A 14,351-nucleotide genomic window follows, 5' to 3' on the forward strand; every position below is an offset into this window, starting at 1 on the left:
CGACATGGAAAATTAAATACCGTCACGGTCAATTTATAACACAGAGAACAAGCCATCACACAACTTTTTGCGTTTAAAAAAAAAAAAGTTATAGTTATATTTTTGAAGGTGGGGAGTGAAAAATGGAAATAAAAAAACAAAAAAGTGCCTGGTCATTTAACGGGTTAAGCACCATATATATTTTTCTATGTATGCACACAGCTCTAAATCCTTTCCATGTTTTACCATTAACAAGTACAAATTATAAGATGTTTATATATAACATATGCTATGCTATATTCTTTATTATACAAACATCTTACCATTCCGAAAAAGATCCCACAAATGTCTTATGTAACAATAACTCGATTACCATTTAAGTTATTATTGTAAAAAGCCTTTATCGTTACATTTGATTCCCCTTTCGCCTCTGCTCTTGATATTATTATATAATAGGAAAGCAAAAACAGTACTGAGGTTTATTTATCAAATCTGAAAAACGAACATGGTGTTGTTTTACACCTATGAAGTGAAAATAAAACTTATAGCACATTGACTGCTTCAAAGAGGTGATTTAGTGGTTGCCAGTTGCTGGAGGGTGCAACCTTATGCAAAGAAGAGGTGATCAATATGTAAATCTTGGAACATCCCTCTAAGTCTACTACAATCCGAGACAATTGATGATTGTCTTCATATAGCATCAAAAAGCTCAAACCTTTATTTTCAATGTTACTTCTAAAATTTATGCAGACAGGTTGACATTAACTATGCCATGTGGAAAGGTATGAGCCAAAATCTTGTGCATTTAATTTTGGACTCCTTTTACAAACCATTATTAAGATCCACCATACATAAGGAGACATCATCTATAAAGTTGAAATACATATTTCAAGTATAAAACGTGGTACATATTAGATCCATGTAGAGTAGGATACATTGGGGGTCATTTACTAAGGGCCGGTTCGCGTTTTCCCGACGTGTTACCCGAATATTTCCGATTTGTACCTGAATTACCCCGGGATTTTGGCGCACGCGATAGGATTGTGGCGCATCGGCGCCGGCATGCGTGCGACGGAAATCGGGGGGCGTGGCCGAACGAAAACCTGACGGATTCGGAAAAAACGCCGCATTTAAGAACGGAAAATGTGTAGCTCGGGACGCACTTACCTTCACTCAGTCCAGCGCGGTCAGATGCTTTTCAGCGCAGCAGCGCCACCTGGTGGACGGCGGAGGAACTACCTTATTAAATCCCGTCCGGACCCGAATCCAGCGCAGAGAACGCGCCGCTGGATCGCGAATGGACCGGGTAAGTAAATCTGCCCCATTATGTCACATGTGGTCTACTCCGCATTAGCTATAGCTTGAACCAGTTCCTGGCAGAGGTTATAGTCCATTTCTATACCAGGTAGGACCTTGAGTAGAATTGTCCAGTTGGGTATTGGATAAACTAAGAGGCCAGAGCCATTATTTTCAGGTGCGATACAAAGGCATAATGTGCCAACACTTAATACATCTCCCCTAATTTCTAATATGATAAATAATAGTAAATGAGACGTTATTGCTAATATATTTTTAGACAACATATTTGTATCTTTATGTTAAAAAGACATTCAAGACATCAAATAATTCACCAAAGTTACAAAATCTGTGTACTGCGTTGCACACTCAAGTGACAGGACCTTTTATATTATTACATCATCATCTCTAGCAATTATTGTTAATAGTAAAATATAGTAGGAGTGATTATATTGTATCCATTCCTGTTCAGATCTAAAGATTAAAAGGTAATATGTTAACATAGTATAACTTACATTGTTTGGGTCATTCAGTGATTCCCCCTCAGATGAGGCTTCTTGACATAAATCCGTTAATTGAGGATAATGTAAAGGCTGCACAATACTGAAATCCTGTTGCTCTGGGGCTGGAGGTAAATTAGCTTGGTAACTCTGCCCCTGGGATCCTGGAGGGACCATCCTGACCTCCATGTATTTTAAGGTCCCGTCTGTGTTCAGGTACAGAGCCGGCTGATACTGATCTGTGTACGGTTTGGATTGGGATCCACCAAGAAAACAGCAACTACTGCTGTAATCATAAGTGTCCTTCCTCAGACATCTCACCAATAATATCATGAAGGTGACAAGTGACACCAAGCTGATGGCCACCAGGGAGATGATTAAATACAGAGTCATATCTTAAACAAAGGCAATCTATTTAGCACAGTACATAGTATAAATGAAGTATAAAAAATACAGGTGACAGAATTTGGCAATGTAAGGCTTTTTCTAAAAGGTATTAATACATAACTAAACTATTAAAATGTGGCATCTCTGCTATCCTGCTGAGCCAAGGAATAAAGGAGAGATTTAATGTCGACCATATATTGAAAGCCATAAAAATAAAGGCCATTAGAAAATGACCCAACTATGTAAATTCCACATTTGGAATTATTTTCCAGCTTCCCAATATATGGCACATAAATATTAATTATCACTGCTAGAAAGTGCCATTTGTTTTGCAGATACTGTAAATAATCCTGATAAAACTTTGTCAACAGGAAAACTAAAAAGATAATGCCAGTGAAAGGAGAAAAGTGAGAAACAGAAATGCAAAAATAGCTAAAGAACTTGGTCTTAAAGGGCTAATAAAGTATTAGGAATTATTGGAAGAATAACATGTTTGAAAGCAAAAATTAAGCTTAACCATTTAATTGCTTTTCATTTTAAATGCTTCAATGGATATGTCAGAATTTTCTTGCAGTGGCCTCCCCATCTTATCCCCTTATAGTCTGAAACACAATATTAAGTCCTTTTTGTACGCAGTTGTTTGCCCTAAAATGACATCTCACAAATCACATGACATTAGGGATGCAATTTCTATACAACGTATGTATCATTTTTCTATTACAACTATGTATCATAAAGGCGATAACTATTAATCATGGTTAAAGAATAGAAAACTATTCTCAAGAGTAATAATTTTCTCAGGTGCGAGTATAATTCTATCTAAGTAATTATGATACCAGAACCAATAAGTACAAATATAAAAAAGGCCTATCTAGAATATATATGGATGAATGACCTAGAGTGCTATTACTAGAACCAGAATTAAATTTGAAACATTCTTTGCTGTTTTAATTTCTGATTCTAGAAATTATACAGATTTTTTCTTTTCTTTTTTTTTTAATCAAAACATTTTTATTGATAATTTTGTGTTTTTTGAAACAGTAAGGTTACACGTAGACAGCACATACACTTATCCAATTACACCATAGGTACATAGTAACATAGACCAACCGGCCAGCTGTACATCTGGCATGACAGACGCAACATAACATATCAACCAACCCTCCCAGCCGGTCGCAGCCAGCTATCTTCCCTATCCCCCCCACCCCCCAGCCAGGTGTCTTCCCTGCTCTCTCTTTACAGCCATTATCATGTCGGCCTGGTTCTAAACCCATTGTTATCAAGCATTGGATTCCTAAATATTATTAGCTTCCTATGGGTTCCTGGTGTTTGCACTAGCTAGTAGATATGATAACCCCTGTCTGATAGATAATAATGCTCCAGGTGGAAGGCCTGGATATTTTTTATTTCCTGCATATGATAAAAGTTTTGGGACCATGATTTTATCTTAGTTGTTTGTTCATGCTCTCTACACCAGCTAAAAGATCTCCATAGAAATATGGAGAAATAACAGATTGCCTTCTATTAGAAAGGTCTTGGTAACGTTGTGCACAGTGGGAAGTCATTGGACAGGGAAGGGAAAGTGATCTACAGAACATGATCTATAGACATCTAATTTGCATAATTTTGAAGGACTTTTTTTCCGGAAAAACATTGGTATAAGAAGCTTAATGAAGAGCATATCCTGCCAGAGCCGGCACACGACAGTATTTCAGTGTGCTTGGTTTACAATCATGGATCCTGGTGGTAGTAGATTTCCTTTAAGAAGTGTCTGCACCATATTTGTGTTGCATGCTACTCATTTGTGTAGTGGCTGCACTATTCCCGATATGACACAAATTTCTGCACTAAAAGAGGTGTTCCAATACACAGCCCGACTGAGCGCTACATTTATCATGCAGAGTCCGACAAAAGTGTGTTGCAAGCCATTTGTTAAAGGTCCACCAAAAAAAGTTGTTGCACTTTGTCGGAGCAGTACAGAGGGGGCCAGATTCATGCTAAAGGTGCAACACAATACCTTAATCTAGCTCACCCTGTACACTACACAGGTTCACTGCACATAAAGCAGTTTGCACTGTTATGAGTAAATATGGCCCAATATGTTCATAATACAAACCTTTTAATAATATACAAAAACAATCATTTTCTGATGAGACATTCTTCTCAATCAAAACAATTAAAGATTTCTGTCATCATTAAGGGACTTCCCCATTTATGTCAACATGAAATAGAAACCAAGATTTGAACCTAAAACTTTTATTTATAATAATCATTTAATAATCCTTGAATTATATCTAGCCTACTGAATATATATGTATATATATATAAATATATATATACATATAGTTGTATAAGCAACATATCATTTTAAAACCTACTGTATATTATACTAATTCTGTCATTTAAAGACTCATTGCAAAAGCAATGGCAGGAACTATATCCCTACATCTTTATCATTAGACCCTTTCTCCTCCCTATAAACTCACCCTCGGAATCATATATTCATACACATCCATATAATTTTTAATAGTTAGTAATAAATCCAAAATATCTGAAAAATGTTACGTACAATTAAATTCCCAGGAATCAGCCAGTAAATACCCCTCTCTCTTGGTAGCAAGTGAATAATTCCAATAAAATAATCACATAAACAGAAACCAGTTTTGATATCATAACTAAGCAAAATATCTTATCACCACAATAATAATAGATTTAAATAGAATAAGCTAAATATTTTAGAAGCCTTAAATATAACAGCTCAGCCACAATGTGAATATCCTATAAAAGAGGTTATAAAACCATAACTTCAACTGAAAACAAACATAAAGGACATAATTAATAAATAGAGTCATTTGCACAGTAAAAGTGGCAGGGGGTTTTGTCAAGAAATTTACAACATCTTATTCTTGAAAAATATTATTCTTGGAAACTATGGATGGCGAACCTCCACCTCCTGAGTCTAATTCCATGGGCAATATCAGAATCCAATATCAAATAAAGTATAATGTTAAGAAGCATAGTCATGCCATGTGCCAGGGAGAGCATTGGGTAACCTCAAACAACAAGACCTATTGCAAATAAGGAAAGTAAACATGCACCAACTAGAAACAAGCCACTTATTTAATTAGAAAATAGCAATAAAATAAGAAAAAAAATATGTATTATATTAATTAAGTCTATTAATTCGCTTCCATTTCAGGTTTGGTATCCAAATTGACATGTTGTCAAATTATAATATGAGAACTTACATTGTTTGGATCATTCAGTGAATCCCCCTCAGATGAGGCTTCTTGACATAAATCCTTTAATTGAGGATAATGTAAAGGCTGCACAATACTGAAATCCTGTTGCTCTGGGGCTGGAGGTAAATTAGTTTGGTAACTCTGCCCCTGGGATCCTGGAGGGACCATCCTGACCTCCATGTATTTTAAGGTCCCGTCTGTGTTCAGGTACAGAGCCGGCTGATACTGATCCGTGTACGGTTTGGATTGAGATCCACCAAGAAGACAACAACTACTGCTGTAATCATAAGTGTCCTTCCTCAGACATCTCACCAATAATATCATGAAGGTGACAAGTGACACCAAGCTGATGGCCACCAGGGAGATGATTAAATACAGAGTCATATCTGATGGGGGTTTGGAATTTGTCAGGAGGTCACCAGATTTTGGTCTTTCCACTATCACCTCATCTGCTATACTGACAAGTACAGTCACTGTGGTGGATAATGGAGGATTCCCCTGATCACTGATAGAAATGACAAGTTGTTGCTCCATGTTCTCCATCTCCTGTAATCCTCGTACAGTTCTCACCTCTCCTGTGTGTTTAGACACTTGGAATGATGAATAATTGATGGGGTCAATGAGAGTAAACACCAACCAGGCATTGTGACCAGAGTCCAGATCCACTGCTGACAGTTTGGTGACCAGATATCCAGCACTTGTAGACTTTGGGATCCTCTCTTGGACAATGAGGTCCTCAGAGTGTTCTGGATACAGCAGAGTGGGGGGATTATCATTTGTATCCAGAATGAAGATAAAGACAGGAACAGTGGAAGATAACTGTGGAGATCCGGAGTCTTCTACCTTTATGGTGATTTGTAAAACCTGCATCTGCTCATAGTCAAAGGATCGCTGAGCGTATATATTCCCATCATTAGAATGAATGTAAACATAGGAGGACACAGAGGAGCCGTCAATCTGACTCTCAACTATGGAGTAACCCAGATCAGAATTCACCCCCTCATCTAGGTCAGTAGCAGATACTGTACATAGAAGAGTCCCGGGGTCACTGTTCTCCTTAATGAAAGCATTATAAGTAGACTGTGTGAAGAGTGGAGCATTATCATTAATATCTGACACACTGAGGGTGACGCTTGTCTTACTGTATAGAGGAGGAGACCCTAAATCAGAGGCTGTCAGCTCTATAGTGTATTGTGGGGTCTCCTCTCTATCCAGATTCCCATCGGTCACCAATGCATAGCGGCTTTTCATCTGTTGTATTCTAAAAGGCACATTTGGTGATAGATCCAGCTTTATCTCTCCATTTTTTCCAGAATCCTTGTCTCTTACATTTATAAATCCAACAATTTCCCCTAATGGTGCATTTTCTGCAATATCACTAGCTACTAAAGTAAATGTTATTTCTGGGGGATTATCATTGACATCTTCCACTTCAATGTGAACTATACAGTTTCCTTCTAATTTAGGAAATCCTTTGTCTTCTGATTTAATGGATAATTCATAAAAACTAGAACTTTCAAAATCCACCAGTCCATTGACATAAATCTCCCCATTTTGTCCATTTAGTGAAAATATTTCTCTGGCTGTTTCAGACGTGTGATCATCGAAAGAAAATTGTATCTCTCCATTTGCTCCGTCATCCTGATCTGTGGCGTTCAGGGTTAATATGACAGTTTTCAATGGGAGATTCTCCCTAATACTGATCTTATAGACCGACTGATTAAAGACTGGAGGATTATCATTAATATCTAATACAACTATTCTTATCCTGCAGCTCCCTGATCTGGCTGGTTCTCCTCCATCTATAGCTGTGAGGATCAGGTTATGCTCCTGTTTTTCTTCTCTATCTAAAACCTTTTCTAGTATCAGCTGAGGGATGAGTGTTCCATCCTTACGATTCTTCACAGACAAAGAGAAATAAGGATTTGCATTCAGTGTATACTGACTGACTCCATTCACACCAACATCTAGATCTTTTGCAATCTGTAAAGCAAAACGAGCTCCAGGAATGGCAAATATTTCTGTGATTTCTATTATTCGTTCATCAGATGAGAATGTGGGAGAATTATCATTAATATCCAGAATCTCTATTTCTAGACTATAAAGCTGCACAGGATTCTCAGCCACAACCTCTAACTGCAGTAAACAGCGGGGACTAGATCCACACAGACGCTCCCTATCAATCCTCTCCTTCACAGACAACCCTCCATTTGCCTGATTTACAGTGAAATATTTTTGATATTTGTCAGATCTCAGATGTATCCTGCGCTGAGAGAGATCTGCACGTTTTATCCCCAGATCCTGAGCTACATTTCCTACCAATGTCCCTGGATCAGACTCCTCAACAATAGAATAACGGAGCTGCCCAGAGACCCAGCCCCAGCTACAAAGGAGAAAGGAGCAGACTACTTGCCATTTCCAGCTCTGACAAAAGCCTCTGATGTCCATATCTTAAATGATTGTCTTGATATCTGATGTCATGTAGATCCTGTGTAATCCAAGCTACATGAGGGTTATATTATCTGTCCATATTCCTAAAAAGATAATCCATATAAAGGAAACATCCAGAGGGATCTCATCCGCACGGCAGCTCTTCTTTGTGTGAGAGAAACGATGGGAGGGTGAATCACTGAGCCAGGGGGAGGAGAGCGCAGAGCTGATATGAGAAGACAAGACTACCCTCTACTGGATGATAAGCAGAATGCAGCAAATAAGCAATAGGCAAAAGAAAAGGAAAAGTATGGGTAGTAAAAACCTTCATTTTAATAAGAAATCATTAATTTCTATGTAATCTAAAAGTATGAATATTATTTGCAAGCATATATACATGCTTTTTGTTAAAATAAAAATAAATGCATGAGTTTAAAGTTATAAAGTTATATTATACTAGTATTTATTATAACCACTGTAAGTATAGTTATTACATGCTAAGCTTTTCATTTTTAATGCTTGTGTCAAGAATGAGACCTCAAAATACAGCTCTTCACCTTTTCACCTCACCATGTACCCAAGTCAGGTGGGTAGTATAAAAATGTTTATACTGATGGTAGGGCTACAGGGACCATTTAGCTTACAATGAAAAATTAAGACTAGTCACCGGAAAGTACTTTACATTTAGATACAGTCAATAATTGTCGACAAATCATAGAGGAAGTATACAATGGCTGTGCTTCCACTGCAGGCATATACTGCAGGCTCATAGACCTGATTTAGAGGATATGACAGATACAGCAAATAACAGTAAACTTTTACCAATACAATGCTTAGTTTATTGTTTGTACTTTATCCTCCTGAACTTATAAAACACATAAAGTTATAAATGTTACTGGAATTTTCTTGCACTTACACTTTTAAGAATCTTTCTAAAGAGTAGTTTTTGTCACTTCCAAAAACAACTTATCCTTGCATTCTTTACTATGTGATTCTGATGATGTGGGATTTTTTTTCTCTAGTCTCTAGTTTTTGAGCAATTAGTGCTAATAATATGAGCATCCAAAATTCTGTTTAAAGGAAATCTACAATCAAAAACAAGCATCAAATAAAGTAGTGGCACTTACTTATAGATCCAGACGCTGGTAATCTTCTTATATTTGTTATCCAGGGCCTCCTTCCTTCTAAAATCCAGGTTTTAAATTTTGCTAATGAATGAGAAGGACATCTAGGGGTTTTACCAGATCCCCTTCATGCCCTAGTTTCTCAAGCCCACCGTCTTCAACCTTGTTCGCTCAGCACTTCCCCGTCCCTCTGCCTGATGTAATCTCACTGCAGCAGAGGAAGTATCAGCACATGGTAAGAGGGGGAAATGCTCCTAAAAAGTGTAACAGCCTATGAATCTGCGGGATGGAGGGGCTTTAGCTCATAATCGCTATTTTAAAAGCTGATCTTAGAAGGATGAAGTTCATGGATAACAAATTTGAAATTACCACACTAATAGTGTCTTTATCCATAAATGCCCCTGGTTAATTATGCTTGATTTGATGGTTGATTTCCTTCAAGTTTTTTAGCGTTTGGAGAGTGTCACAGTGATGTCTTTTTTTGCAGATTTTTTTTGCCAATTTGCATAGTAATTGGCAGTACAAATTAACGTATAGTTTACCTAAACTAATTGAGCTCCGTAATTAACAACAGTGTGGCTATAGCCCAAGATTTCAGCTGTTGTAGGTGGATGTGGTAAAAGGTCCTCTTAAATAACCAGTTTAGTAGTATACTGAAAAAAATTACTTTTTCTGAATGATAACATGCATCAAAATAGAGAGTAAAGTGAATGCTTATATTCACTTTATCTTCATCCTTTTATACACAATAGCCCACCAAATATACTATGTAGTGATGGTAATGGAAGAGGACCTTTGTATCTAGAGAAGCGCAAGAAATATCTCCAATTCTTCTTTTATACATACAATATACTATGACTTTATAGTTTAGAGCCATATACAGCACTGGTTAACATGACTTAAAGTGAGTTAATCCATTTAGTTATAAATAGACTAACAGTATGATATCAGTTTGCATCTGATCATGTTATTGTCGTGTAAGGTCTTATGTTGTTTGTATATGGACCCAGTGATCTGCACAGTGCTGCGGGATATAAGGATGAGATAAAGATTTATTGTTTATAAATACTATTTATATAATAAGATTGTATCAATAATGTCTATTAATAGCCAAAAAAGCATGACATTGAAAACATAATTGATAGGCCCAATATTAAAAAATTGTAATTGAAAACTATTTTCAAGGTTTATGATAAAGTCACATGACAGACACTTAAAACCGAAAATGATCTACTGTATTTTGAAAAAGATAATTTCTTGCCTAGATAGTTTTACTATATGACATTGTATGAATCCCAGAGGTGAATATTAACAACGTAAAGGTAAAACTAAAGACCTATCAACAATTGCGTGTTAAATACTTTGTCATAAAACATGGCAAACGACAGTGGTGTAACGAGAAGCTGATGGGCCTCAGTGCAAAGTCTGTGCCAGGACCCCGACTATAATGTATGGTTTATAGTAATAGTCTTCTCATATGGGAAAGTGACACCATAAGGGCCCCCTAAACCTCTTGGGCCCTGGTGCGACCGCACCCTCTGCACCCCCTCAAGTTATGCCCCTGGCAAACGGTTAATCTTTGACCTAATACAGCCAGACCTGACAGCAAATCAATCTCTGATCTAAAAAAGTTATGTTCCAGTTACAAAAAGCCATAAATATAAAAACAGTAAGCACTAAGACTATTTAAGTTTCAGCATACTCTCTTATGATAGCATAATATGATAACTTACATTGTTTGGGTCATTCAGTGAATCCCCCTCAGATGAGGCTTCTTGACATAAATCCGTTAATTGAGGATAATGTAAAGGCTGCACAATACTGAAATCCTGTTGCTCTGGGGCTGGAGGTAAATTAGTTTGGTAACTCTGCCCCTGGGATCCTGGAGGGACCATCCTGACCTCCATGTATTTTAAGGTCCCGTCTGTGTTCAGGTACAGAGCCGGCTGATACTGATCTGTGTACGGTTTGGATTGGGATCCACCAAGAAAACAGCAACTACTGCTGTAATCATAAGTGTCCTTCCTCAGACATCTCACCAATAATATCATGAAGGTGACAAGTGACACTAAGCTGATGGCCACCAGGGAAATGATTAAATACAGAGTCATATCTGATGGGGGTTTGGAATTTGTCAGGAGGTCACCAGATTTTGGTCTTTCCACTATCACCTCATCTGCTATACTGACAAGTACAGTCACTGTGGTGGATAATGGAGGATTCCCCTGATCACTGATAGAAATGACAAGTTGTTGCTCCAGGTTGTCCATCTCCTGTAATCCTCGTACAGTTCTCACCTCTCCTGTGTGTTTAAACACTTGGAAGGATGAATAATTGATGGGGTCAATGAGAGTAAACACCAACCAGGCATTGTGACCAGAGTCCAGATCCACTGCTGACAGTTTGGTGACCAGATATCCAGCACTTGTAGACTTTGGGATCCTCTCTTGGACAATGAGGTCCTCAGAGTGTTCTGGATACAGCAGAGTGGGGGGATTGTCATTTGTATCCAGAATGAAGATAAAGACGGGAACAGTGGAAGATAACTGTGGAGATCCTGAGTCTTCTACCTTTATGGTGATTTGTAAAACCTGGATCTGCTCATAGTCAAAGGATCGCTGAGCGTATATATTCCCATCATTAGAATGAATGTAAACATAGGAGGACACAGAGGAGCCGTCAATCTGACTCTCAACTATGGAGTAAACCAGATCACAATTCACCCCCTCATCTAGGTCAGTAGCAGATACTGTACATAGTAGAGTCCCGGGGTCACTGTTCTCCTTAATGAAAGCATTATAAGTAGACTGTGTGAAGAGCGGAGCATTATCATTAATATCTGACACACTGAGGGTGACGCTTGTCTTACTGTATAGAGGAGGAGACCCTAAATCAGAGGCTGTCAGCTCTATAGTGTATTGTGGGGTCTCCTCTCTATCCAGATTCCCATCTGTCACCAATGCATAGCGGCTTTTCATCTGTTGTATTCTAAAAGGCACATTTGGTGATAAATCCAGCTTTATCTCTCCATTTTTTCCTGAATCCTTGTCTCTCACACTAATAAATCCTACAACATCCCCAGATGGAGCATTTTCTGGAATATCACCAGCAACTAAAATAAATGTAATTTCTGGGGGATTATCATTAATATCATTTACTTCAATTTGAACTATACAGTTTCCCTTTAATTTAGGAAATCCTTTGTCTTTGCCAATAATATATAATTCATAAAAATTCTTTTCTTCAAAATCCACCAACCCATTAATATATATCTGCCCATTTTGTTCATTTAAAGGAAATATTTCTCTAGCAGTTTCAGATGTGTGGCCATCAAAAGAAAATTCTATTTCTGCATTTGCTCCGTCATCCTGATCTGTGGCCTTCAGTGTTAATATGACGGTTTTCAATGGGAGATTCTCCCTAATACTGATCTTATAGACCGACTGATTAAAGACTGGAGGATTATCATTAATATCTAATACAACTATTCTTATCCTGCAGCTCCCTGATCTGGCTGGTTCTCCTCCATCTATAGCTGTGAGGATCAGGTTATGCTCCTGTGTTTCTTCTCTATCTAAAACCTTTTCTAGTATCAGCTGAGGGATGAGTGTTCCATCCTTACGATTCTTCACAGACAATGAGAAATAAGGATTTGTATTCAGTGTATACTGACTGACTCCATTCACACCAACATCTAGATCCTGTGCTTTATCTAGGGAAAATTGGGAACCAGGACTTGTTACTAATTCTGTGATTTCTATTATTTGTTCATCAGATGAGAATGTGGGAGAATTATCATTAATATCCAGAATCTCTATTTCTAGACTATAAAGCTGCACAGGATTCTCAGCCACAACCTCTAACTGCAGTAAACAGCGGGGACTAGATCCACACAGACGCTCCCTATCAATCCTCTCCTGCACAGCCAACCCTCCATTTGCCTGATTTACAGTGAAATAATTTTGGTATTTGTCAGATCTCAGATGTATCCTGCGCTGAGAGAGATCTGCACGTTTTATCCCCAGATCCTGAGCTACATTTCCTACCAATGTCCCTGGATCAGACTCCTCAACAATAGAATAACGAAGCTGCCCGGAGACCCAGCCCCAGCTACAAAGGAGAAAGGAGCAGACTACTTGCCATTTCCAGCTCTGACAAAAGCCTCTGATGTCCATATCTTAAATGATTGTCTTGATATCTGATGTCATGTAGATCCTGTATAATCCAAGCTACATGAGGGTTATATTATCTGTCCATATTCCCAAAAAGATAATCCATATAAAGGAAACATCCAGAGCGATCTCATCCGCACGGCAGCTCTTCTTTGTGTGAGAGAAACGATGGGAGGGTGAATCACTGAGCCAGGGGGAGGAGAGCGCAGAGCTGAGACAAGCAGCTTCTCTAGTATTACTGCAATATGTGACTGGAAGACAACACTGCTCTCTACTGGCAAATAATGTGTAATAAAGAAAATTAGCAGTGCCAGGGCAAAAAATAGACATTTTTGCATATTTATTAAATGTATTTTTTTTTTATTTGAACTACAGTGCTATTCTTTATACCCAGCTATTTAAATAGCATCACGTAAAACTATTTAAAATTAATGTAATCTTTTATTTCCCACATAAACATTTAGTTTCCTTATCTGAAAATTTGAAAATAAATTGATACAGTGCAATAAAATACATACATGCTATATTATTGTTAATGTATAGGTTTAATAATTGTATTTTATTTTATATGCATAGTATTTATATTTGTAATATGTCTAAAATAATTATAGTTCGTGATAGGCTAGAAATTACATTGCGAGAAGCTTTCCTTATACTGAGGGCATCTGATTCCATGTTAGCATATAGTACGGTTCTTTGTAACCTTTCAATACTAATGAGAGACTATGCGATGAGAACTATTTTAAACTGTTTTCATTAACACTTTAGTAAACTTTTCTTTTAAATCATTGTATATTATCCAACTGACTGGAAGGAGAATTATAGCTTAAAGATGAAAAATCTGTAAAAATTGAAATGCTTGATCACCTTGATCACTCTGTAAATAGTGTAAGTCTTTCAAATTTCTATATAACATTTACAGTGCTGTAGTCCTTATTCAATATTATTTTTTTTTTCAAAATTTAATTTTGCATGTATTTCACATATTTTCATGTATTTGCAACAATGTGTTTGCTTTGTTCTCTCTCTCTGTCTCTCTCTGTCTCTCTCTGTCTCTCTCTCTCTCTATATATATATATATATACTAACTGTCTCATATCTTTTTTAACTTTAGTTTGAAATAACACTACTATGTAATGATACTGGAAGGGAAAATTAATTTCTAGCACAACTACTTATGAAGATCAGACAGGTTTTTGTAACACATCTTTTATAAAAATG

The 14,351-nt window shown here is 37.3% G+C and overlaps 1 protein-coding gene across 24 annotated transcripts in view; it reads right to left on the reverse strand.

Annotated features, from left to right (window-relative positions):
• LOC140126346 (protocadherin gamma-C5-like) overlaps positions 1-14,351 on the reverse strand; it is a 431,655-nt gene that overhangs the window by 199,287 nt on the left and 218,017 nt on the right. Inside the window, exon 1 of one of the 24 annotated variants that reach the window (XM_072145676.1) lies at positions 5,411-7,959. The exons of the other annotated variants lie outside the window; for them this stretch is intronic. Within the exon in view, the coding sequence (XP_072001777.1) occupies positions 5,411-7,852 (2,442 nt within the window). The 5' untranslated portion in view covers positions 7,853-7,959. Of the gene's footprint in view, positions 1-5,410; positions 7,960-14,351 lie in introns of those variants that run through there. 24 annotated transcript variants of the gene reach the window in all.

The sequence above is a fragment of the Engystomops pustulosus genome, chromosome 4, assembly GCF_040894005.1.
Source record: "Engystomops pustulosus chromosome 4, aEngPut4.maternal, whole genome shotgun sequence".
NCBI classification, from domain to species: domain Eukaryota; kingdom Metazoa; phylum Chordata; class Amphibia; order Anura; family Leptodactylidae; genus Engystomops; species Engystomops pustulosus.